This window comes from Hyperoodon ampullatus (assembly GCF_949752795.1).
Source record: "Hyperoodon ampullatus genome assembly, chromosome: 7".
In the NCBI taxonomy this organism is placed as follows: Eukaryota; Metazoa; Chordata; class Mammalia; order Artiodactyla; family Ziphiidae; genus Hyperoodon; species Hyperoodon ampullatus.
Genome location: NC_136920.1, coordinates 11,318,557 through 11,344,452, shown reverse-complemented (window position 1 = coordinate 11,344,452; position 25,896 = coordinate 11,318,557). Strand labels below are relative to the sequence as shown.

Genomic DNA, 25,896 nt, shown 5'->3' with positions numbered 1-25,896 from the left:
CAGAAATTGTAGTCAACTATACTCCAATAAAATAAATTTTAAAAATAAAAATAAAAAATCGGGAATCCCTGGTGGTCCAGGGATTGGGACTCCACACTCACACTGCCGAGGACCCAGTTCAATCCCTGGTCTGGGAACTAAGATCCCATAAGCCATGTGGTGCGGCCAAAAAAAAAAAAAAAGAGAGCGATATCTAGAGATCAGCAAAAATAAATAAAAATAAAACATAGAAGCCACTAGAATTAATTTTTTAAGACATAGGCAGCGTTGCAATTTCTCCAATTTATTATGAAATGGGATTTTTATGAATTTCTGACAAACTTATCCTAATGTTTAAGGTTTTTCCAATTTGTATATCTGTTGTTTCATATGAGAGAAGCTTTTGAAATTAAAATTAATAAAAAGTGTCTTCTCTACATATACACACTACTATATATAAAATAGATAACTAATAAGGACCTACTGTATAGCACAGGGAACTCTACTCAATACTCTGTAATGACCTATATAGGAAAAGAATCTAAACAGTGGATATATGTATATGTATAATTGATTCACTTTGCTGTACAGCAGAAAGTAACACAACATTGTGAATCAACTATACTTCAATTAAAAAAATTAATAAATTTAAAAAGTGTTCTTCAACTGTGAATAAAGAGAAATGGACAAATCTAGCTCTACTGAGTGTTGAACATGAATATGCAAAGAAGATCAATTTTGTCAAAGTCAAGGACAACTTTTCAGAAATTAAAGTTCCAAAACAGAAACTGTAATGGCATTATTATTCACTACTGTGACCAACCTATATGTAAGAATACGTTTTCTTCAAAAATACACTAATGCAATTAAAAGCTATTAACCCATTACTTCTATTTTTCTCTGTAACACCTACTTTATTTTCCAGTTTTTATATTTTCACTGGCATGATTTCATATACAAAGCTCAACAGAAGGAACTTGACTGTTTCTTTTCTGGCCATTACTACTATTCGTTTCATGATTATTACTGAAAATAATGTTGCTAGATAAAGGAGAGGATGTTTTCAAATGACCACTCCAGACATCAAATATTCCAGGTACACCCTAATACCAGGCACTGTGCTAAGCCCTTTACATGGATTAAATCATAATCATAATAACAATAATGAATTACAGTTGAGCACATAATATGTGTGTGAAGCACTGTTCTGAGCACTTCATAAGTATTAAGTCATATAATCCTCACTCTGGGGAACAGAGTTGATTTGAAACTTGGTCAAAGTGCCACAGCTAGGGGCTTCCCTGGTGGCGCAGTGGTTGGAAGTCCCCCTGCCGTTGCAGGGGACGCGGGTTCGTGACCCGCGGTCCGGGAGGATCCCACATGCCGCGGAGTGGCTGGGTCCGTGAGCCATGGCCGCTGAGCCTGCGCGTACGGAGCCTGTGCTCCGCAACGGGAGACGCCACAACAGTGAGAGGCCCGCGTACCGGGGGGAAAAAAAAAAAAAAGTGCCACAGCTAGGTGCTCAGCAGAAACACAATCCCGGGGGAGTCGACCTCAAAAGCCGGGCTCAGAACCTCTCTGGAGCAGGTCCAGCTAGGCTGAAAGGAAGCATTTGCTAAGCACCTTTATGATTCCTGAACCATAGGAAAAGTGAGAGTTGGGAACTTGCTGGCAGGGCTGGTCATGAGGTGCATCAGCTGAGGCCAGAAGAAGCACCTGTTGTCAGACCCAGGCTCGTGGGCAGCAGGTGCAGCCCCAGACACTCAGCCCCAGGAGCCCATCCAGGTGTTCTGGTCTGACTCGGGAAGGCAGCACAGGACCTTGGTGGGGCAAATCTCTCCTTGCTGCCTCCCCGCTCCTGGGGCCCTGTTTCAGGCAGGGCGGCCTCCCAACCCGCCCACGCAGGTACTCACACTGAGACAACTCCAACGGATACCCGCCGACGCGCATCTCACACCTGATGCCCACCGGCCAGTGGGGCATCCACATCTGGAGGCCACATCCTCAAGGACCCTCTCTCTGAAGTGATGACTCAGACCCACCGAAACACGGCCCCCACTCCCAGCCCACTCGCCCCCGCCCCCGCAACTTACCATGGGCGCGCCCATCTTCTTCGGTAAAGGAGGCCCTCAATTTCAAGCTGGAGTTGGCTTTATCAGCTGAGTAAACGCCTGAGGCAGCGGGGGAGCAGGGATTCATTGTCAGTAGCAGGAAACAGAGTCCCCAAGACCCCAGGGGACTGTGGCTTCTGGCGGGGGAGACAGTGCCCAGTTGGTCTCTAACCCCTCCGAGAACAACGGGCTCACTCCCTGCGAATTCCTCGCCGCCCCCTCCCTGCCCCTGAACTTGGCCGTGAACGGATGAATCCCTTGCAGGGGCCAGGGAGGTACACCTGATACTGGAGAGCCGGGCGGCGCAGCGTGGGGGAGCGCGAGCCGTGTCACCTACCAGGGCGCGCTGCGCCCCCAGAGAGTCAGCGGGGCCGCCCTCGCGCCCGGCCCTCCGTCCCCGGCCGCTGCCCTCAGCGGCTCCCTAACTTGTTTACTCCCGCGTCACCCAAGCTCTCCATCCCCCACACAGCCTGTTAACACCTGAGAGCCCACCCAAGCGTCTCACCCTTCCTCAAGTTCTGGGAAGTACCGCTCCACCCACCGCGAGGACTTGGAATGCAGCGCGGCCTCCACTGCAAAGGGAACCGGCTAAATGGCCGCAGAGTCCAGGCCGGCGTGAGGTCAACTGGCCCCTCCCCGTGAGACTGACAGAGCCTCGCAGAGCTCCCTGCCCGGCGACAGTGAGAGCCTGCTCCCGCCTCTGGGGCAGACAGACCAGGACGCTCCCCGCTCACCCCGAAGCCTCTCAGCACACCCTCCCCTGCGCGGAGGCGCCTCCAGAACCCAGCGCAGGGCCACCGCCTCCTCACCTCAGCTACGCACGCGCCGCGGCCCGCTCAACTTAAGATCTTGTATACACATCACACTGGAGTGTCATCAATCTGCTTATTTCCTCCACTCCAGTGGGCTTATACTGTAGTTTAAAACTACAATAGGCCCCCGTTATCCGCGGTTTCTTTTTCTGCAGTTCGCTGGGTAACAGGGAGACAACACCGTGGATAAGCGGGGACTATCTTAACAGTTGCGTACTTCCTGCGGTTTCAGGCATCTGCTGGGGGCCTTGGAACGTATCCCCCTAGGATATTAAGCTTTAAAGCCATTTAAAGGCAAGGGCATACCAGAGAGAAAGTACTTTTTTTTTTGCTGTTGTGGCCTCTCCCGCTGCGGAGCACAGGCTTCGGACGCGCAGGCTCAGCGGCCATGGCTCACGGACCCAGCTGCTCCGCGGCATGTGGGATCTTCGCGGACCGGGGCACGAACCCGTGTCCCCTGCATCGGCAGGCGAACTCTCAACCACTGCGCCACCAGGGAAGCCCCGAGAAAGTACTTTTAACTATTGGGTCTTAAGCCATTAGATATCCCCCAAACCTGGCACCCACCTGGTACACAGTAGGTATTTCATGAATGAATGAATGGATCAATGAATCAATGAGTGAACGAGTGACCAAAGACAGGCCCTTCCTGTGCACTGGTCTGTGACTCCTCAAGGGTAGAAGTAGCTCCTGTTCATCTCTATTTTCCTGCCCCCTCCCACCAGCACTGAGCTTGGAATCAGGACGCGTGGGCCAAATCCTGTCCCTGGCTACCTACAGGGTCCAGGGCACCCTTCCCTCTCTCAGCCTGTTTGTTCATCTGCCAGTGGAGTGGTGATGATATTGTACAATATATAAGATAATATAAAAAAAATACATTCCCCAAAGGGAAAGCAACAGATGAAATGAGGCTTATAAAGTGGGAGCCCGATGTCTGGCACGGGGCAAGTTCTCACTCGGGACCCGTTGGCTGTTGTTAACAGGAAGAAGGAACATGCTCATCAACATCACCAGCTTCCCAGCCAAGGAGAGTCAGAGGCGCTGTAAATAAACACCAGAGCTTTATGTGCATTACTACTCACTCAACACATTGTTACATGTATTGAGCAAGAGACTACCTGTAAGGCAGTCAAACCCAGCGTGGAAAGGTTCGGTTTTGAGGAAACCACACTGATTCTGCCTCTTCTTACTCTCTGCTTTCAGTATTGCCCAGATGTCACTTCCTTTACTTTCTTATTCTTCCTTCCTTCCTTCCTTCCTTCCTCCCTCCCTCCCTTCTTTTTTTTCCTGTTGCTCTGCCAGGAAAAACAAAATAAAAAGAACACTGAGGGGCGGGGGTGTCAAGGAAGTGCTTTTGACCTTTCACACAGCTCTCAAAAGTGGAGCTCTGTAAGAAAAGCCCCAGGAGAAGATACCATGTGATGCCACCACCATCCCCAGCAAGACAGTCTGCCCTTAAGCCCCATTCGAAGCCCAAAACAACGATTTGGGTGGAGAGCCAAGATCAAAACAGCCAGGATCAAACTGCTATCTGTCTACGAAGCCTTCAGTCTTTTCTGCAACCAGCTGTGGAGCCCCGTTACTCTTCTTGTGACAGGTGGAAAATACTAATTTTTAATTATTTGCAATCTCTCCATTCTCTGCCTTCTGATGGTTCTCCTCCAGGAGATCCATTGTCGTGCTGCCTCTGAGGAAGAAGTAACTGAGAAAGTGGGAGGAAATGGCACAAGGCTAAATGCCGAGCAGGCCTAAGAGACCCTGTGGGGATTCTGAGCAGGTGGGGGGCGGGTACAAGAAGCAAGGCCAGGCCAAGAGGAAAGCGGGGGAGGAAGAGTGGGCAGCAAACCGCATCTAAGGGAGCAGAATCCATAGCAGGAGCATTTCATGATAACATGAGGGCTCTGACGCTTAACAGCAACTCAAACCTGGAGCACCCCTCAGGGGAAAGGTGCTCCATCAGCCAAGTGAATGCAGGCTTTTTACGTGTATCCAGGCCACTCTGGGCAGGCTTTGTGAATATACCAATTTTGACAGTTTGTCCTGGCTGGAAAAATCAGGCTTTTATGAAAGGAAGGTGAAGTATAACTTCCTTGTGAATTGCCTATCTCTGCAACCCCTCAAACCCTACCTAAGAGGTGAGAATAAACCCCTCTTGAGAGGCCCTGAAGAGCTTCCACTGCATAAATGCGCATCACCACGTCTATTTCCCCTTAAAAGCACATTCCCGAGATGTTGCAGGCTCTCATTCCACTACGCTTGTTAAATGGCCACTCTGGGGAACTGAAAACTGCAGTGGACATTCATTTTTTTTTTTTTTTTTTTTTTGTGGTACGCGGGCCTCTCACTGTTGTGGCCTCTCCCGTTGCGGAGCACAGGCTCCGGATGCGCAGGCTCAGCAGCCATGGCTCACGGGCCCAGCCGCTCCGCGGCATATGGGATCCTCCCAGACCGGGGCACGAACCCGTATCCCCTGCATCGGCAGGCGGACTCTCAACCACTGCGCCACCAGGGAGGCCCTGGACATTCATTTTTGTCCAGCAGTCTCTCATCTGGTGGCTCCATGTGGTTCTGGTGGAGCCACCAATCACAATACCCCCATCACCCTGAGTAGGGACACATGTGACCTACATATGGCTGGTTATCATGCCCCAGCCCTCAGGTTAGGCAGTGGCCCTGGAAGAAGCATATGACCCAAGCCAAGAAGGAGTGTGAGTGTGTGTGTGTGTGTGTGTGTGTGTGTGTGTGTCAAATACACATTTTTGAATAGGCAGTGGGTCAAAAAGCCTCTTTTCTCTGGGGACTTAAAAGAGATGATGTAAGCCTGGAGCCATGTGTTCCTGCCCTCCCGGCAGCATGGAGATCTATCTGCAAGAGCAAATAATGCAGCCACTGCATACAGGAGATAATAGTCCTGTTGACATTTGAGTTCTTCCAGGGCCTCATGCTGGCTTAACTTCTAGACAGCCAATTATAAGAAACTTTCTCCTAGTTACAATTCTATTTTTTTAGTTAAGCTACTTAGGGTTGGACTTACCTTTGGCAAACTGTTTATGGTCATCAAAGGCAACAATGCCAATGCACCAAAGACGAGCCACAGTTTGCTTGACGTCCCCCCCGCCCCCCCTCCACACACACGACCACTTTCCCCACCCTGGTCCTTCCTTCCGCCCAGCCTACGCCGAGGGAGGCATCATCACTCCCCGTATTCTTCGTGTCACATCGACTTGTGACTTTGCCCCTTCCCTACTAAACTGCGGTGAACTCAGTGCAACACCCAGCCTGGTACGATCAGGGATGGATGGCTGGCTGGCTGGCTGGCTGGCTGGCTGGAGGCTACTGACCCCACCCAGTGTATGTTTCAAACTAGGAAATAAATCTTTTTATTGTAGGGCTAAATTGGGTATGTAAAGTGATTAGTCAATATGTGAGAAGTTCAAACCAACTTCCCCACTGCCTCCAAGGTCGTCAGTGAAAGGGAAAGCTTTCGGTAGAGCTTTCTTTACCTCACCCCACTCCCAACAAGGAACCGTTAACCAGTTAGCTCCATTTTACCCAATACCTCCAACAGCACGGCTTGCTCCAGCATTATGCTAGTAACATACTAGTTCAGTATTGTTTTGCAGGACAGAGAAAGCTGACTCACTCAAACCACATGACCACTGCCGCCTTTGACCCAAGTTTTCATCCCCTTAGAGATCCTATTTGCTTTGCCAAGCCCAAACGTACTTCACAGATCCTCCCATGTTAAAGAACAAAGAAAGAAGAAACACAAGTAACATGGTGCTGTGATCTTTATTCCATTAAGTGACCTTAAAACTAAGAAACAGAAACAAGCTTTTAATATACTAATAGCATAATCTAATCCATTGCACTTTTTAAAAAGTATATTAAATTTTAAAGCCATTCAAAAAGGGTCTAGGAGAAAGAAAGTGCTTTGAACAAATCATTTTTTTTTAAAAGAAATCAGAGAGGAAATTCTATATATGCTCAAAATTAATATTAACTCCTTTAAGGCTTAAGTCCATGATAGCATTTATTCATCTAAATTGGAAACTTTGGGAATCAAATGCAACCTTCTCTTGGTCATAAAACACTACATTTAAATTTTAGTTCTGGCAACTGAAATTCCTTTCCCAGGAAGAAAAATTTCTTCTAAAATCTTTCTGCCCTTAGATCTATCTTGAAAGTCCCTGGTAAGGGCTATTTTGTGGCTAATTTTCACAGTTATGATCTTCTCCTTCCTTTTTGTTCATTTTTATTTAGGCTTAAGGTTTTCTGTGCATAAAAGATTTAGAGGTTGAAGTCACAGTGCTGAATTTTGCTTTTTAATAAAAGAAAAACAACTTTCAAAATAGTTTTTTTTTTAATCCTAATTACACCCGTTAGTAAATAGGATACTTGTACATTCATCTCTCAGAGAAGGCACTAGGGCTTCCTAATTTAGAAAACATTTTCACAGAGCTTAGATAATCCTCTAGACTAAAGGCATCCTTTTTACTCTGAACACTGTAAACTCTCAGTGATTGTATCTGGCAGTAGACCACCTACTCTGAACCTCAGGCAAAAGCCATCCACATGCCTCCAGACAATATACTGAATTGCACTCTCCCATCCCTCCGAGCAGTCTCTCTCGCTGTGGCCTCTGAACCACCTGTGATGCTGTTTTTAAAAGTGGTGATTCCAGGGCCACAACCCAGACCCAGACCCACTGAGGCAATCCCTGGGTATAAAGCTGGGAATTTGAATTTCTTTAAATATGCCTCCCAGAGGTAAGTTTTATGCACTTCAAGACAGACGAGAACCACTATCCAAAACATAGCTACAACAGGACTTAACAGAAGGAAAACGATTCAAATGCAAAATGGTCTCTTACAAATGGGCTTTTGAGTGTCATTTTAAAACACCACCTACACAAACAGTTTGTGTTTTAGTAACTGAAGCTTGTCTTCATCGTGCCCTTATTCTTGACTAAAATTTTTTGGATCTAAAGGTAAGCCAGAATGATGCAGCCCATGTTGGCTACCTTAGATGGCTGCCATCCTAAATAATCCTAAATTACATTTCAATAGTTCTATGCAGATGTCCATATAAGTTACATTATTTTAAAAAAAATACTCTAGGGAAAAATGAAACTTTTTAAATCGCTTTTGCCTGGACTTAAATCAACTACTTAATTTCTCTGTAACTCATACATACATACATACTCATCCAAACTCACCCCATCCAAGACACCATTTTCATAAGCCAGGTGGAACGCTGGGTATGACCTGTTAAAGATACGCACTGCCAGTACAAGGCAGTTTGTTTGTTTGTTCGCATAAGCATTTTACTTCATGAAACAGAAAAAAAAAGAAAAACCAGGTAAAACAAAAACAATACTCACAGGCAACTCTACCAAGTATGAAGTAGCTGTTACTATATAAACCTCTGTGGGACTAACATCTCTTGGTATACTGCTAAAATAAGGTTATGACTCTAAGGATGTTTTATCACCATACATGATAGTTTTCCCTCATTTTGTCTACACACCTCAGTAAAACAATCGAAATTTTGATTCTATTATTTTTACTTAGAAGCTAACTGGAAGCATTAAGAAAACAAAAAACTTAACAATATTTAACCTCTCCTAAAATGAAGTATTTTCATAGAAAATTCTGAAAACCTTTTATATGTTAATAGGAACGTGCCCCATATACTGTTAGGAATGTGCAAATTAAAAATGCTTGCATGGGGCTTCCCTGGTGGCACAGTGGTTGAGAGTCCGCCTTCTGATGCAGGGGACACGGGTTCGTGCCCCGGTCCGGGAGGATCCCACATGCCGCGGAGCGGCTGGGCCCGTGAGCCATGGCCGCTGAGCCTGCGCGTCCGGAGCCTGTGCTCCGCAACGGGAGAGGCCACAACAGTGAGAGGCCCGCGTAATGCAAAAAAAAAAAAAAGCTTGCATGGAAAGGCAGGAGTGGCAGAGCAACAAACACCAAGCAAAAACTTAGTCCTAAGTAATGTCCCTGACCCACAAACTAACGGCTGAGGGAAGGTAAGGGGTAAAAGGCATTCTTTTCAACCTGGTTATAAACCTCCCCAAGACTATTTATAGCCAGCAATGAGAATGTACCTTTTATTGGGAAAGCTGACATAAAATCATCAATTTTCTGTTTAAAAAAAAAAGAGGCCAAAGGAAACTCATAAAAATCCTCACTGAGAAAACTTTATAAACAATTTCCAGAGGCAGAATAAGTTAACTGATAAAGACAAAAAAATAAGGGTTCCTCAGGGTAATTAAACAAAGTTATTCCTTTAAGATCAAAACAGAAATGGTGAATTTAAACAGTAACTAAATTCTAAGATTTCATTAAATCATACATTATCATGTATTTTTTTATTTTAAAAAATCTAATATTTTAGTATTAAAATAAAATTTAAACACAGCATCCTTTCTCACCATTAAAAGTAGGATAATTCTAGACTATTTTTCTGAAATCTATAAATGTGTTTATACAAATGCATTAAAAGCTAAGTATTTCAACATCTGTAAGGCCTTTAGCAAATAAGTATCAACCTTCAGGAAGATGAGAGGCCACCTGAAAATGCACCAAAATTTCAAAACTAAGCTTTTAATTTATTGATAATAAAGCTAAGTATCACTGATATGCAAGTAAACGGTTTTTAGGACAAGCTGGAATTTTTCTAGAATTTAACCACAGCTGAATAAAATAGCAAGAACTTCAGGGCAAGATGGTATGTAAATATGAAAAAATACATAAAACACTTGGAATTAATTCAGATCTTGTAAAAATACTTGAGTGGTAAAGTGTTAAAACAGTCAAGAGAAATATTCTTTGACAAAGAGATTACATGCTAGAAGAGACTTTTTCTACCTTCCATTCATACTTCACGTATAAAGAATTTACACTCAGAATTTGCCTAAACCTCCCTACCTCCCTCCCTCCCACAGCAAAAGTTAAATTATCTTAAGAATTAAGGCTCACATACCTGAATGTTTATATAAATACCTGCAGGCAAGTTTTATGAAGTTTTAAAATCCACAACAATTCACCATTATAAAACCAAAGGAAAAGGCAACTGATAAAGTTTTTTATCACATGATCAAGGTAAATGAAGAAGAATTCTTAGATACTTCTAGATATTATATGTCCATATTTGGGTGGGACTTTGGTCCTTAATAAGCCAAAGCTATTTTAAAGCTACCAGACTAGTCATGTATAAAGTTAAATAAAGGATGATTCAATAAAACTGACAGTTTTAGCTCCATTATTAAAAATATTAGACAGTGAATAGGAGAATACAAATAAACATTGTGGATAAAGACCTGATTTACTGCTAAACCACATGAAATAGGATGCCAGTTAAAGGCAGTTATGTTTGGTAAATGTCTTTCCTCTAATCCTTGATAAAGTTCTGTTCTCATACAGAACTCTAAAAAACAAAAACTCTCAAATGACAATTGTGTGTGTTATGTATAATACATATATGTATATAAACCTACAATCAGTGAATCTGACCAAGGCACAAGTTCAAATGAGTTATCAGAGGTTACATGGTTCATTTCACTTTTTTCTTAAAGTATGAAAGCTCATTCCTTTTATTACAAGCTACTCTGGTTTCTCAAGCCACGTTTGTCTCTTTTCTAGAAAGAAGCTATAGGAATGAATGAAGGCAAAAAAAAAAAAACAAAACAGCGTATGTTCTAACAAAACTGCCAGCCTGTCAGGAAACAGACCTTAAATTTCAGTGTACGGCAGAGTTAAATACGATATAATTTTTCCATACTATGTGGCAAAAACAATTCTCTAATATTATAAGACTTTAAAAGTGTTATGGCATCATTTTTAGTCAGTCTTTAGTTCTGAAGCTTTTGCAAGTTTTGTAAACTTTAAAAAAAAAAATCCTTTTCAAAAGAGTAAGGTTCAAAAAAGAACTGATAATTCACCAAAACAGCATCTTTCATGTGGTTATCCTCAATCCCCTCCCTATTACGTCCTCAAAAGCATGGATTCAACCTTAAAAGGCACTAAATGGCACATAAAGGACAAAACCGCATTTCCATTTTTTCTTTTAGCTTTTTCCCCATAAAGTGCACAAAGCAGAGAGTAATAAGAAGACAGACATAGGCTTGGATCTATACCAGCAAGGAAAAGAAATGCTTCCAAGAGAAATGGAAGTGTGTTTAAGAATTTGAAACCACAGGAAAGGTCTGTTCATTTATTAGTGCCGTGTTTCAGCTCTTCCCAGATGGTCCCAGGTCTGCGTTCCTCGGGACCTGGACCTGTGGCCGGGGCAGAAGCCCAGAAATCAGAAGGGGCTGGCCGGGGTCTTGTAGGATCCTCTTGTTAAGATGCTATTGAGCTTTTTTATCCGAGGATGGTCTCCCAACAACTGCATCCCTCACAGCAGCCTGAGTGGAATTACCAATGTGAGAAGTGGCCTGCAAAAGTCCATTTATTCAACATGTCAGTTAATAAAATACAGCACAGCATCAAAAGAGTAAGCCATTGGAGACAAACTTTCGAAAATCTCCGTCTACATTGTTAGTATGTTATAGAAAATAAGGGAATGAAAATGCAGGGGTCGGGGAGCCTGTGGCAGCTGCTAACTCCCCAGAGAGTCCATCAGCTGAGCCGTTGCTACCTTACTGGAATGGGGTGGGCAGCTCTCCTGGCTTTACCACAAGCTTCTAACTTAACTGATATGTTCCTGCTACTCAGAAAGAGAAAGCTGAGTCTCAAGGATCTATAAACCTAGAGATCATGTCAATGTCAAAAGCCACTGGCTTACTGAATGATTTAAGTGAAAGACACACCATCCATTAGTAGGTCTCAAAATAGAACAGTTTGTTAAGTTCATATTTTTCAAAGCTTGTGACTTTCAGTGAAGCAAACTAACCTTGGATGGGGGAGAGACTCACACAGGAATTATGTCTGATGAACATGCAGTTAAAAGATTCCCATGAAGAAAACATATGTAAGTTGGAAATTTTTTTGCATTAAAGACCACTTTTTAAGCATGGAAACAAAATATTACAAATAAACATTAATATCCTAAAGAAGGATAATAAAACGTAAGGCCTATTAGAAAAAAAAAATGGCCAGGGGAAGTTTCTCATGCCTTCTTTCACTACTGAACTCTTCCAAACGGAGATATTTTACAATAAAAGCACAAATATCTGTCCATTATCAACCGTCAGCCTGCTCAGCTGGCACCACTTACCTGCTCTAATACATATGCTGCACCAGAATCGATAGCACCGCCCAGCTCACGATACTGACCAGAGTACCTGATGTACCCCCAGGTGAGAAGCGCTATTAACAGCAGGCCAACCATACAGTTGAACAACTGGGCCACCACCTCAAGACCAATAAAGCCAGTGAGGCCTGAGGCTATGTACAAAGCCACAATCCCTGTGAAGAGCACTGCAGGGGTTCGGAAGGTGCTGAAGACATTCTTGCTACCATTGTGCTTGCAGAAGTTCTCATAGAGTTCCTTGATCTCCTCCTCCAGCTCCTGCTGGTAACGAAGGCTAAAATCCTTCCCACCCATCTTTTTTGTCTTCTTAAAATGGTCCAGAGCAAGTTCTTTGAATTCACAGTGCTTCTCCTGTAGAATGTCTGGAGACAAATAAGGTTTGTCTCCCCCACAAACCTAAAAAGAATAAAGACACAATGTGAAGGGTGAAGAACCCTTCAAAAACAAATGCCAAATAAAACAAGTGAAAACACTGAAAAGCTCAGAATATTTTAAGATATTAGAAATTAACTTTAAAATGATGACCAAGACCAATAGAGGTCTGGCTTCAATTCCTCAGAAAAGCACACTTATTAACCAGGGTGATATTGATTAGTGACAGCAGTGACACTGTAAGAAAGTCTTGCTTAGAAAGGGCCATAATTAAAAGGCCCCAATAAGCAGGAAGACCTGAATGTTGCCTCATCATCGTAAGATACACTAAACGGGATCAAGTTTGGACTTCTGAAGTCAGCAACATGCCCAGTTATAGATATTTCAGAATAAGACAACTGCCCAGCACACCTACCTCTTCCATGTTTTTATAGTAAATGTCCTTGGCAGAGGCTGCAGCTGCTAAATTGTTGGCTTCAGCAGTGGCCTTTTAAGAAATGAAAGCATAAAACATAAATCCTTTCTCTTTTAATATTCTTCCACAAATAACCAAGTAAATATTTTCTCACCCTATTCCCCATCCCCCCTTCATTATTCTTCTGTTTTTCAGCTTTCCATATAGCCCAATTTATGAATTAAAATACACCTTTTCTGCCAAATTTTCTGCCAAAAAATGTTCTCATACATAAGAATCTTTATCATAAAATTAAACCTCTGAAAGTATTTCCTTTGCTTCAATTTTATGTGTTAAAAAATAGATGTAACTCAGAAAAGAAGAGGAAAATTTTATCTTTACAACATGAATCCCAATCTCTAGCTCCCTTTGTGAAAATGTTATCCTACTAAAGAAATAAACATTTGGGGCTTCCCTGGTGGCGTAGTGGTTAAGAATCCACCTGCCAATGCAGGGGACATGGGTTTGATCCCTGCTGCGGGAAGATCCCACATGCCACAGAGCAACTAAGCCCATGCGCCACAACTACTGAGCCTGCGCTCTAGAGCCCATGAGCCACAACTACTGAGCCCATGCACCACAACTACTGAAGCCGATGTGCCTAGAGCCTGTGCTGCACAAGAGAAGCCACTGCAATGAGGAGCCCGTGCACCGCAACAAAGAGTGGCCCCCACTTGTAACAACTAGAGAAAGCCCGCACACAGCAATGAAGACCCAATGCAGCCAAAAGTAAATAAATAAATAAATTAATTAATTAATAATAAATAAATAAATAAAAAGAAATAAAGATTTGGCAATAAATGGCCTTATCTTCAGCACATGAAAGTCAGAAATTATATGTTTTAACAAAATGACACCTTGGAAACATCAAAATGTTGGAAATAAAACTATTTGCAAATTAAAAACCTGATCAGTAAACAGGAAATAGATACATCGGACATGTTCTATGAAAAGAGACAACAGGTAACAGGAAAATGATTTGTCTAACAGAACTGGGTATGTTTAACCTGGGAATAATAAAACACTGTTTTCCACAGTATATTTTGAGGGAAGACCAGGCCCAGCAAGAAGCCATTCTGTTCTAACTTCACCAGCATGAATACAGACAAGAAAACCGGAAGGGAGTCACACTGCTGGAAACTGTGCTAAACATGAATGGACCTCAGCATAATGAAAAGAGGGGGGACCAACAGCACTCTCTTCTTAAAGGACTCTGCTTACTGTATACGGGTCAACTCAAGTAATCAAAGGATACCATTTCGGGTGCCAAAGAACTGCTTACCTGAAGCATGGATTTGGGGTGAGGCAGATCTTCTCCTTGGTAAATTTTAATATATGCCTTAGAATATAAACATAAAAACAACTATGAAAAATGCCATTCTGTCACGTTTAACTGGACTTTAATTTTTAGAAACAGTGACCATACGATTGCATTTTCCTAAAGACCTAGATCAACACCCAGGAATTAGCAAAAACACAGCACACCTCTGAGTGCATGTTAGCATTTTTTAGTTAACTGAAAATATTCTCAAAGCAGCACAAGTCTAGGACTCCCACCAGGCTCCCCATGCACACTGGCCTCACCACTACCTGTGGGCAGAGTGACCATCCGCCTTGAGGTAGTCGTGTCACATCTAGGTGCCGTCTCCTCCTACTCACAGCAACTTCCTAACCACCTCCTGTCCACACCATCTTCCTTGAGGAACAATCTTCCTTTAGCCACAGTAATTACTCCTCTAAGAGAGTGCAAACAACATCCATTTGGTTCTTAGACCGATACTGCCACCCAGTGGCCCACTCCTGGGAGGACACTGGAGTCTCTCAAAACGCCTCTCACCATCTCCCCCTTGAAACTTTCCCCCAGGCTTTAAAATATTGAAACCAAGTTAGTTTATAACCTAGATCAGTTTAACCAAAAGTCAAACATTTTAATAATTAAAACCCACATTTACCTTAAAATATTCCAATAGCCCCCGACAGGTGACTTTCGAGCCATTGATCTCCTTTTCCATTAAGTTAGCTGGGTTTAACACATATGGTATCAGTGTCTGTAACTGCTCTTTGAATTCACTGGCAATATCTGTTCACAGGACAAAGAAAAAGGAAACAATAAGCCCAACAGATTTATCCAACCAAGGGGAGCATAACACACAATCTTCACACTCTATCTAGTTGTTCTAACGTTTGCTAGCTGAAAGACAAGGGCGGGGGTCCCAGACTGTGAGTCTGACAATGACCAGACTGCTTACGGGTTTCTGTTCTCATGTACCTGTATTGTCTCCTTCCCTTCTGCAGTATTAAGTCCCCTCCAGTCCAGAATAGAATATGCAGAACATCCCTACCCTGCTTTCCATTCTGGGAGATTCAGTCTACTCCCTAGACTTACAAGAAATTTCACTTTTTAAAGAATTTCATTAACAGGTCTTCAAGAAAATCAAGTATCAACCCCTCAGGTTCTCCCAAGCCAGGCCTTTGCTGTACCCTCTCTCTCCCCCTTAAACCCATTAGATTTCACTATTCATCCACATGCTTTATTTTTGTTCATTTTCTAATGTTAAAGGAAGTAAAAGCACCTGGACCCCATGATATTTATTTTCTATTATCTCCTCAGAGAGGCCCTCTGGGCCACCCCAAAGGGAAAAGGCTACTATCTCAGAAAAGGTGATAGCTTCTTTTCAGCTTCTACAAAGTTCTCACAGAGGGTTCAGGAGAGCCATTAAATAGAGCTCTTTCCTCAAAGTGAGAACTCGCTGGCCCAACTATGAAAATGCAAGGAATCTGATTTATATGATCTAACTTCTTCCTAGGTTCCCAACTAATTCAGACTATCAACTGAAAAGAAAGTAGATGGGAACCCACATCAAGATAGGAACTCTTTCAACAGTCCATAACCCAAATTTACAAAACTGAGACATTCTTATTTATTCATTCAACACTTTGGGGGCACTCTTTTGTGGCAGGCATTGCGGTAAGAGTTGGGGATAGCATAGTGAATAAAACAAAAGTGGTTTATAAATTTTTCCAACTACAAATATCACCATAAAAATCTCCATAGAAAAAACTTCAGGTTACTTTTACCTCCTTAGACTATAGGGTCAACTAAGAGAAGTTACTAGGTATGTGACAACAATGTAGACTCCTGGAAAAAATTCAAAACTGTTTTTAAAAAAACAACCATACATAAAGCCCACCATCAGACAATCACAATTAACATTTAAAATATCCTCCTTCCTTTTTAAGGCTCTTATATATTGCTAAACTGCTTCTATAGAAGATTGTACCCATTTATACCCCTATCACCAATGTAGGAGAAGACTTACTACTCTGAACACACCAAGATTTTCATTGTTTTTAAAACTTTTACTGACTTGATTGGTGAAAAATAGTATCTTGCAGTTTTGTTTTGTTTTGTATTTAATTTATTTATGTTTTGGCTGCATTGGGTCTTCATTGCTGCCTGGGCTTTCTCTAGTTGAGGCAAGCAGGAGCTGCTCTTCATTGTGGTACGCAGGGGTGGCTTCTCTTGTTGTGGAGCACGGGCTCTAGGCACATGGGCTTCAGTAGTTGTGGCATGCGGGCTCAGTAGTTGTGGCGCACAGGCTTAGTTGCTCTGCGGCATGTGGGATCTTCCCTGACCAGGGCTCGAACCCATGTCCCCTGCACTGGCAGGTGGATTCTTAACCACTGTGCCACCAGGGAAGCCCAAGGCTCATATCTTAAAGTAGACATACAGGATCTTTATAATGTGGAGAAAGACAACCCAATTAAAACTGGACAACAGGAATTTCAAAGGAAAGGAAACATGAATGTAAATAAATACATGAAAAGATATTCAATCCCATTAGTAATCAGGGAAATGCAATTTAAGATCACAATGAGATATTTTATATCACTAACTTAGCAAAACTAAGATGCCTGATAATACCAAGTGTTGCCAAGGATATGGATCAATGGGAATTTTTATAAACACCGATGAAGGGACTATAAACTGGAACAAGAATTTTGGAAAACAGTTTGGCATTATCTAGTAAAGGCGAAGCTGTATTACATATTCCAATATCCATCAATCCCGCTTTTAAGCACATACCCTTGGGAAATTCCCATATATCCACACATACAAGAATGTTCATAGCAGCATTGTTCATAATAGCAGAAAACTGGAGAAAACCATTGAGAATAAACTGTTATATTCACAGAAGGCACTATTATACTACAATGAAACCGAATGAATTACAACTACATGCAATAATACAGATAACCTTAAAAATAAAATGCTCAGTAAAAATTCAGGTTGGCCACATATTATATTTTTATAAAGTTCAAAATTAAAGAAACTTAGCAATAGACTGTTACATGAACCAAACACAAGTAATTACATTTTTTTAATTCAAGGACAGAAAAAGCAAATTTTACAATAGTGGTTATTTCTGTGGAGAGGCAGGGAGATGGGAAGAAGCATATAGGTATAGAAAATAGTACTTGTAATGTTCTGTAGTTCTGAAAAGCTACAGCCCTTGGGCCAAATACGACCTGCGAACTATATTTGTAAAGAAAGTTTTATTGGAATACAACCATGTACATTCATTAATACAATTGTCTATGGCTGCTTTCTTGCTACAACAGCAGAGCTGAGAAGTTGTAAGGCCCACAAAGTCTAAAATATTTACTATTTAGTCAGAACTTTTTACAGAAAAAGTTTGCCAATTGTAGTTCTAGATAGTTAAGTTGGGTAGTGGGTTGATGATGTTCATTAAATTATGTTTCATACCTTACATATATACATTACGTGTATCCTTTCTTACATGTAATACTTATGCTTTCCTTTGGATATCTAATAGCATATTTAAAAATTTAATGGTAGGTCATTATTTTAATTTGCTTTTATTTCTTTTATTACTAGTTAGGCCAAACTTTCTCCCATATTTGTTCATCAGCTGATTTCCTTTTCAGTGAACTATTTATTAGGGCCTTTATCTTAGAATACAGTCACTCTTCAGCAAGTAAATAAATATGTTATCCTTATGTGTACCATGATAACTAAAATATTTTCTCCAGTTTGTTTGCCTTTTTGTAAATATGCATAAGATTATTATGTATTCAAAACTACAGCACTTTTCCTAGATAATTTCTTTTATTCTTTCTAATTTTAAAGGGTCCTTCCCCAATTCCAGAAGTCTAATAAAATTTACTTTTCCCCCATGCTTTAAATTTTGTAATTAGAATTTATTTATGGCTCCTAAATTGAAATCTACACGAGATTTTTCTCTAAATAATAACATATACTTCTAATCACTGATTTCTACCCCATCTTAAATAACTAATCAATCATAAGGTCTCTTGACATCAAAAATTTTTTTAAGTTTTTCAATGTCCTACCTAAGTAAATGGGTACCAATCTCCATCTAAATACTCTTAATTCTATAGTCTTTTCAAGATGGCGCCAAAATATGACCTATATCAACTTTAAAAAGGGATTGATCCGGGCTTCCCTGGTGGCGCAGTGGTTGAGAGTCCGCCTGCCGATGCAGGGGATATGGGTTCGTGCCCCGGTCTGGGAGGATCCCACTTGCCGCGGAGCGGCTGGGCCCGTGAACCATGGCCACTGGGCCTGCACATCCGGAGCCTGTGCTCCACAACGGGAGAGGCCACAACAGTGACAGGCCTGCGTACCGCAAAAAAAAAAAAAAAAAAAAAGGATTGATCCCTATATTACACATTGATTAGTGGCTTAACATTTGATAAAGGTGACATTTCAACCAGTGGGGGAAAGTTGGACTCTCCAACAAATAGTGTTGAGACAAATAGGTGCCCATTCAGAAAATAAGCTGGATCCAAACTGGATCATAAATTATAATGTGAAAAATGGAACCACAAAATTTCAAGAAAAAAAAGTGGGACAAATTCTTCATAACCTTGGAGTGAAAAACACATAGGGTACATAAAATGCTATCCCATGTATATTTATATTTGCTTTGCATATACTAAAAGAAACTCTGGAAGCCTACAAAAATAGAAGAGAGACTTTTCACTAAATACTTCTTAATCTTTTCTGGGATTTTAAACATGTGAGTGCATTACCTATTCAGAAAAAAAAAATTTTTTATGGTTTCAACATTCATCACACTGAAAGAATGAGAGCTTCAGCAATTATTTCACAAAAGACGCAGCAGGATCTAGACACCACAGACTGTATTATCCATGTTTTTACACAGATTTCATAGACTCTCAGCTATTAATGTTTCTATGAAGGCTGTACCAAAATATGAGTTTTAGACTCAGAACAGACAAGAACTGTCTCACGACTGAGACAATCTCAGAATCTCATGGCATCCAAGAAGACTGCTCTTTACAATCTCTTCTGTTTAATTTCTGAACAATTCAGTAGTTACTGTATTAGGTCTCTCTGCCCTAGTGAAAAGGAAGACAGATTTCTTTATGGTGAAGACAGTCGTCCTGTGTCGGTTGAAAAGGAGTCTCAAAAATGAGCTCATCTCCTAGCTAACTATTGTAGGAACAGCAGCTCAGCACTGATTATACCAAAACTAAGACTGTCTGGCAGGTGTTCACCTCTGAATAAATGGTTATTCTTTTTTTTTAAAAATAAAATAAAACCACTAAAACAATCCCTAAAGTACTTAGGGGAACATTTGCAGAAAATAGCTTCAGAATGTAGTTTTTGTGTGTGTGTGTGGTACACGGGCCTCTCACTGTTGTGGCCTCTCCCGTTGCGGAGCACAGGCTCCGGACGCGCAGGCTCAGCGGCCATGGCTCACGGACCCAGCTGCTCCGCAGCATGTGGGATCTTCCCGGACCGGGGCACGAACCCATATCCCCTGCATCGGCAAGCGGACTCTCAACCACTGCGCCACCAGGGAAGCCACAGAATGTAGTTCTTAATCAATTTAAATGTCCTACAGAAACTACATAAAGATCCTTTTCTGGATTAAACATAACATTCTCAGGGTAATGGTGTCTTGCCCAGGTTATATGGGGCAGGGCTACAGAACCTCAACCAAGTCACTGTACAAGAATATACATGAGAAAATATATTGAAATGTCTAGGTATTTTTCTAACTCTGAGAAATGTATCAGCTCTACTTAAAGATCCCCCCCACAATGAAGTTTATGAGGTTCTCAATCAAGCACTTGCCAAATATTCACAAGTCACCTACTATTTGCAATGTAGCATCCTAAATTTACTCTTCACTCAAAACCCTTCAATATCTTGTTTAAAAGGTTCCCTAAAATTACAAACTACCCAACTCCAAAGCTAAAAAGTACATACATCTTTGCAGAGCTAACAAGAATTCTTCACGAACAATCCTAATGACTATAGTTCCCTAAATAGACACACAAGGGCAAACTAATATATTTTTTTCTAAGGTTTTTTTAAAAATTTATTTACTATTTATTTGTTTATTTGGCTGCTCGGGTATTAGTTGCAGCACACAGGATCTTTGTTGCAGCACACGGGATCTTTCACTGCAGCGCATGGGCTCCCTAGTTGTGGTGCGCAGGCTCAGTAGCTGGGGTACAGGGGCTTAGTTGCCCCGCAGCATGTGGGATCTTAGTTCCCCGACCAGGGATCGAACCCGCATCCCCTGCATTGGAAAGCAGATTCTCAACCACTGTACCGCCAAGGAAGTCCCAGGGCAAACTAGTATTAACATATTTTTAAAGTGAAATAAAAAAGGAAATTTTTATTTTTCAAATCTTTCCTTTTAAAAACATCCTTATATGTACATATTTTTCAATAATTAGGATCCTTACAATATATGCTACTCTGCAATCTTTTTACATTTAATAACGTATCATGAATATCTTTCTATGTAAATACAGATAGATCCATTTATCTATCTTATCCTTTTAAATGACTTCTTTTCATTCCTTTGTGTGATGTACCATAATTTAACCAATTCCTCAAAAATACATATTTGGGTTGTTTCCAATTATTCACTATTATAATAATAATGCCACAGTAGTATTATTCTTGTCCACATATTTTTATCTACTTACATATGGATAGTCCCTTAGGGTAATTTCCTAAAAGTGAAACAGTGGATGAAAAGACGTGAACATTTAAAATGTTGATACTGTCACATAAAGACTGTGTACCAACACATTTGTACTTTATTGATTACTGTTATGCAACACATATTTTCATGAATATGTCTTAGCCATTTGTATTTCTTCCTTTGGGACTTGCGTTTTCATGTAGCAAAGGGAAATTTTTAACCCTATAAATGTGTTTTATAGTTCAATCATGCATGAGGGAAGCAAATAGTACATAATTATGAGACTAAAGTTTGCTTATATAGAATTTATTCCCTATTTTATAAATATAATATGAAACTTACCACACTTAATATTTAGTAATAAACCCTTCATATCTGTAAATATGTGTATGGGGTTGAGCAGTGTCCCCCCTCCTAAAATGCATGTCCACTGGAATCTCAGAATGGGACCTTATTTAAAAATAGAGTCTTTACAGATGTAATTAGTTAAGTTGAGATCATACTGGATATGGGTGGGACCTAAATTCAAAGAGCAGTGTCCTTGTAAGAAGAGAGAACACAGAGAGAAGGTGGCCATGTGACCACAGAGACAGAAATCAGAATGCTGAAACTAAAAGCCAAGGAATGCCAAGGATTGCCAGCAACCACCAAGAGAAACACAGGACAGATTCCCCCTCAGAGCCTCCAGAAGGAATCTACCCTGCCAACACCTTATTTTCGGAATTCTGGTCTCCTGAGCTGTTAGGGAATGAATTTCTTTTCTTAAGCCACCCCGTTTGTGGCACTTTGTTACAGCAGTCCTAAGAAACTAATACAATATGCATATTGTATTACAATATGCATTATATATTGTATTGCAATACAAAATTTCAAAAGTCAGGGTTACAGAACTTTAAAAAGCTCTTCCTATTTCCTGGAATACCATGATAAAAATGAATTTTAAAACAGAATGTTCTGGGCTTCCCTGGTGGCGCAGTGGTTGAGAGTCCGCCTGCCGATGCAGGGGACACGGGTTCATGCCCCGGTCTGGGAAGATCCCACATGCCGCGGAGCGGCTGGGCCGGTGAGCCATGGCCGCTGAGCCTGCGCGTCCGGAGCCTGTGCTCCGCAACGGGAGAGGCCGCAACAGTGAGAGGCCCGCGTACCGCAAAAAAACCAAACAAACAAACAAACAAAACAGAATGTTCTGGGGGCTTCCCTGGTGGCTCAGTGGTTGAGAATCCGCATGCCAACGCAGGGGACACGAGTTAGATCCCTGGTCCAGGAAGATCCCACATGCCGTGGAGCAACCAAGCCCATGCGCCACAACTACTGAGCCTGCACTCCAGAGCCTGTGAGCCACAACTACTGAGCCTGCGTGCCGCAACTACTGAAGCCTGTGCGCTGCAACTACTGAAGACTGCGCGCCGCAACTACTGAAGCTTGCGCGCCTAGAGCCCATGCTCTGCAACAAGAGAAGCCACCGCAATGAGAAGCCCGTGCACTGCAACAAAAAGTAGCCCATGCTCCCTGCAACTAGAGAAAGCCCACGCACAGCAACGAAGACCCAACACAACCAAAAATAAATAAGTAAAATAAATAAATTTAAAAAAAAGAATGTTCTGAAATATTTAAATGTTTAATAATACAGAGGAATGTCATTCTGCATGTTTATGCCCGATAACCTGAGACCACCCTAAGACAAGAGGAAAGGCATGAAGAGTCATTCTAACCGACCCTCTCCTAAACATCCTCAGTTGAGAATTCCACTGGGGGCCTTCCCTGGTGGCCCAATGGGTAAGACTCTGCACTCCCAATGCAGGGGACCCAGGTTCGATCCCTGGTTGGGGAACTAGATCCCGCATGCATGCCACAACTAGAGTTCGCATGCTGCAACTAAGACCTGGTGCAGCATGAATGAATGAATGAATAATTTTTTTAATTCAAATGAAAATCAAGTACTTAAAAAAAAAAAAGAATTCCACTGGACACCTTCCCTACCAGTGATGAACAAACCAGAGCTTAGGTTTGGTAAAAGTATGTCTAATAATGGAACGTTATAACCCTAAAAGAACACATCACTTACACACTCAACTTTCTCTCCTACCTAACTCACAAAGTGTTGCCTAAGCAGATTTCTCTCCAAAGCCAGGCCCCAACCTTGGATTTCTGAATTGCCAACTAATAAGCTGTGGAAGTTTCCTGCTCAGGAAAGCTGCCAACCACATAAAAATATCACACAGGTAACAAATAGAAGGTAAAGGTAGGTCTCTCAAACTCGGTTTCTTTTGCAATATTAAGACCAGCTGGAATGTAAATCTTAGGTTGAACAAGCATATTAACTTTCTTGAATCAACTGAGCCAAATAAACTGAAAAAGATGCATTTTACGTTTAATATGAGGCTATGAAAAATTCCCACTTCAAAAGGCAAGTTCTCCTACTAACTAAACAGTATATATCCTCTAAATGACTTCCCCAATATAACAGAACTTCTAGGTTAGCACAGTAAGGCTTTGAGGCAAGAAGGCCGGGGACGTGAATCTCTGCCCCACTACTTACTAGCTAAGTACTTTGAGCAAGTTACTTAACTTTCCTAAGCCAGCTTCTTCATTTTTAAGATAAAGGAAATACCAACTCCATGGAATTACTGGGAACATAAAGTATAAAAGTAATGAGCACAGTGCTGGTGCTATTGTCTGAATGTCTGTGTGCCCCTAAAACTCATATGGTTGAAATCCTAACCCCTAAAGGTGATGGTATTAGTAGGTGGGGCCTTTGGGAGGTGATTAGGTCATGAAGGTGAAGCCCTCAAGAATGGGATTAGTGCTCCTATGAAAGAGATCCTACAATCAGAACTCTTGAGACCAGAAAGAGAACCCTCACCCAACCATGCTAGCACTCGGATCTTGGATTTCCAGCCTCCAGAACTGTGAGAAATGAATTTCTGTTGCTTATAAACCACCCAGTCAATGGTATTTTGTCATAGCAGCCTGGAGAGACTGACAGTTGGGAACACAGCTGGCCTCTAAAAACGGCAGCTATTATTATTTCTACTTTACTCGGAACCTAAGAAGTTCAGATAAGTTTATAAACAAAAGCACTTAGGTTAACACATGTGTAAACTGAGGACTAGCCATTAAATGACTCAAGGTCTCAGTGAAAAAGGAACAAAAATAAGATAATGGAACCCAAGTGTCCCACCTCTGATTTCTCTAAGTTACCGTCTAGTCAGCACTTCCTGATATTAACTCATGACCCAGCATCAAGTTTTGCTATAATCACAAATAAGATGAAAACAATAGCCATGCCATGCATCATGCTACTTTGTTTGGGAATTTAATTTCACATCATAAAAATGAGCTAATGATAAGTTTTCCCTTTTTTAGCACTTTTATCTCTTGTAAACCAGTAAACATAACATCTCTCTTAGAAAGATCATTAATGGGTATTACCACAACCATTTCAGATGGAGAAACTATGGTCACAGTAAGGCAGGAGCAAAAACTGAACTAGATTCTAAATACTATTCTTTCTAAGAGAACATACTATTTCTCTTTAGCATTTACTATTCACAATTGATATTTTCTGGTCACTATTTAATTCCAAACATAAAATCACATGTATAAAATAACATCATTTGAAACACACCTTTCAATTTGCCATCAAAGTCAGGGCTTGTGGCGACCTGGAGCCCTGGATGTGGTAGCAGAAAACAGGTGACACTGGAGAAACATGAGTGAATGTGATTTCGGACATTCTGAATTTCTTCATGTTGATGTTCCTTCACCTGCCGATAAAGGCCGACAATTTACAAAAGACCATTTCATTTTCCTCACCAGCAACCACTAGTATATGACAAAGGAAAGACTTCCCAATTCTAATGGATCGTAGTGGCCTAGGTGTTTTCCAATGAGAAAACTCAGAACCCTAAGAAGCAATAAATGCATAAAATCGATTAACCATGGCTTGGCTCCTAGAGCTATCAAAGAACAGCAACTAAAGAGTTTCTTAAATAGGAATATTGCACAAGACTGAGGAAGAATAAGGGAAGGTTTGTGGGCATGAAGCAGGGTCTAACCAATTAGCAGTGATTGACAGAGGCCTCCTGTGGTTTTTTTTGTTTTTGCTTTTTTAATAAATTTATTTTATTATTTTTATTTTATTTATTTATTGTTTCTGGCTGCGTTGGGTCTTCATTGCTGAGCGCAGGCTTTTTCTCTGGTTGCGGCGAGTGGGGGTTACTCTTCGTTGCGGTTCCCGGGCTTCTCATTGAGGTGGCTTCTCTTGTTGCAGAGCATGGGCTCTAGGCACGCGGGCTTCAGTAGTTGTGGCACGTGGGCTCACTAGTTGTGGCTTGTAGGCTCTAAGCGCAGGCTCAGTACTTGTGGTGCATGGGCTTAGCTGCTCCACGGCATGCAGGCTCTTCCCGGACCAGGGATCGAACCCGTGTCCCCTGTACTGGCAGGCGGATTCTCAACCACTGCGTCACCAGGGAATCCTGACTTCTGTGTTTTGAAGCCTGTTTGTATCCACACCAGAAACAAAAGGCACATATGGACCCACGTGTAAAATGTGCAACGGAAATTGCAATCAAAGCTTGGGCTTTTGCACGGGGTTCTGCTCTCCAATCCCTGTGAGTTATATATATGGGTTCTCTAATCTTACCATAAATAATATTATTGTGTGCTAATATTCCGGAATGTTCAACACACAAGGTAATTTTCCATGATGTCCTTTAAATACAATAGCTAAAGGCAAATGAGAAAGTTATCACTAGTTCAGGTAATTCCTCAGAAGATTATATTTCTACTTACCTGTAGACGCTTTTCCAAAAACGACATTCCTCCCTGTAGTCCATAGTTGTATTCATAAGGGAAACTCCAGTCTCGAACCAGAAACATCAGTGTCTGTT

At 41.6% G+C, this 25,896-nt stretch overlaps 2 protein-coding genes across 5 annotated transcripts in view; both read right to left on the bottom strand.

Annotated features, from left to right (window-relative positions):
* The window catches only part of LOC307055265 (phospholipase A and acyltransferase 3), a 28,363-nt gene extending 25,641 nt beyond the window's left edge, over window positions 1-2,722 (bottom strand). For 2 of the 4 annotated variants that reach the window (XM_079707344.1, XM_079707347.1), the window contains exons 1-2: window positions 2,596-2,669; window positions 2,073-2,150 (exon numbers count right to left, since the gene is read on the bottom strand). In XM_079707344.1, the coding sequence (XP_079563470.1) occupies window positions 2,073-2,087 (15 nt within the window). In that variant the 5' untranslated portion in view covers window positions 2,088-2,150; window positions 2,596-2,669. Of the gene's footprint in view, window positions 1-2,072; window positions 2,228-2,595 lie in introns of all 4 variants that reach the window. The other 2 variants (XM_079707346.1, XM_079707345.1) reach the window with 2 other exon arrangements.
* Window positions 2,723-11,114: 8,392 nt separating this feature from the next.
* The window catches only part of ATL3 (atlastin GTPase 3), a gene marked incomplete at its 5' end in the record, with an annotated part of 43,310 nt that continues 28,528 nt past the window's right edge, over window positions 11,115-25,896 (bottom strand). Inside the window, 7 exons of the mRNA XM_079707304.1 lie at window positions 11,115-11,345; window positions 12,128-12,559; window positions 12,951-13,022; window positions 14,272-14,328; window positions 14,942-15,069; window positions 24,633-24,771; window positions 25,799-25,891. Of these exons, the coding sequence (XP_079563430.1) occupies window positions 11,259-11,345; window positions 12,128-12,559; window positions 12,951-13,022; window positions 14,272-14,328; window positions 14,942-15,069; window positions 24,633-24,771; window positions 25,799-25,891 (1,008 nt within the window). The 3' untranslated portion in view covers window positions 11,115-11,258. The remainder of the gene's footprint in view (window positions 11,346-12,127; window positions 12,560-12,950; window positions 13,023-14,271; window positions 14,329-14,941; window positions 15,070-24,632; window positions 24,772-25,798; window positions 25,892-25,896) is intronic.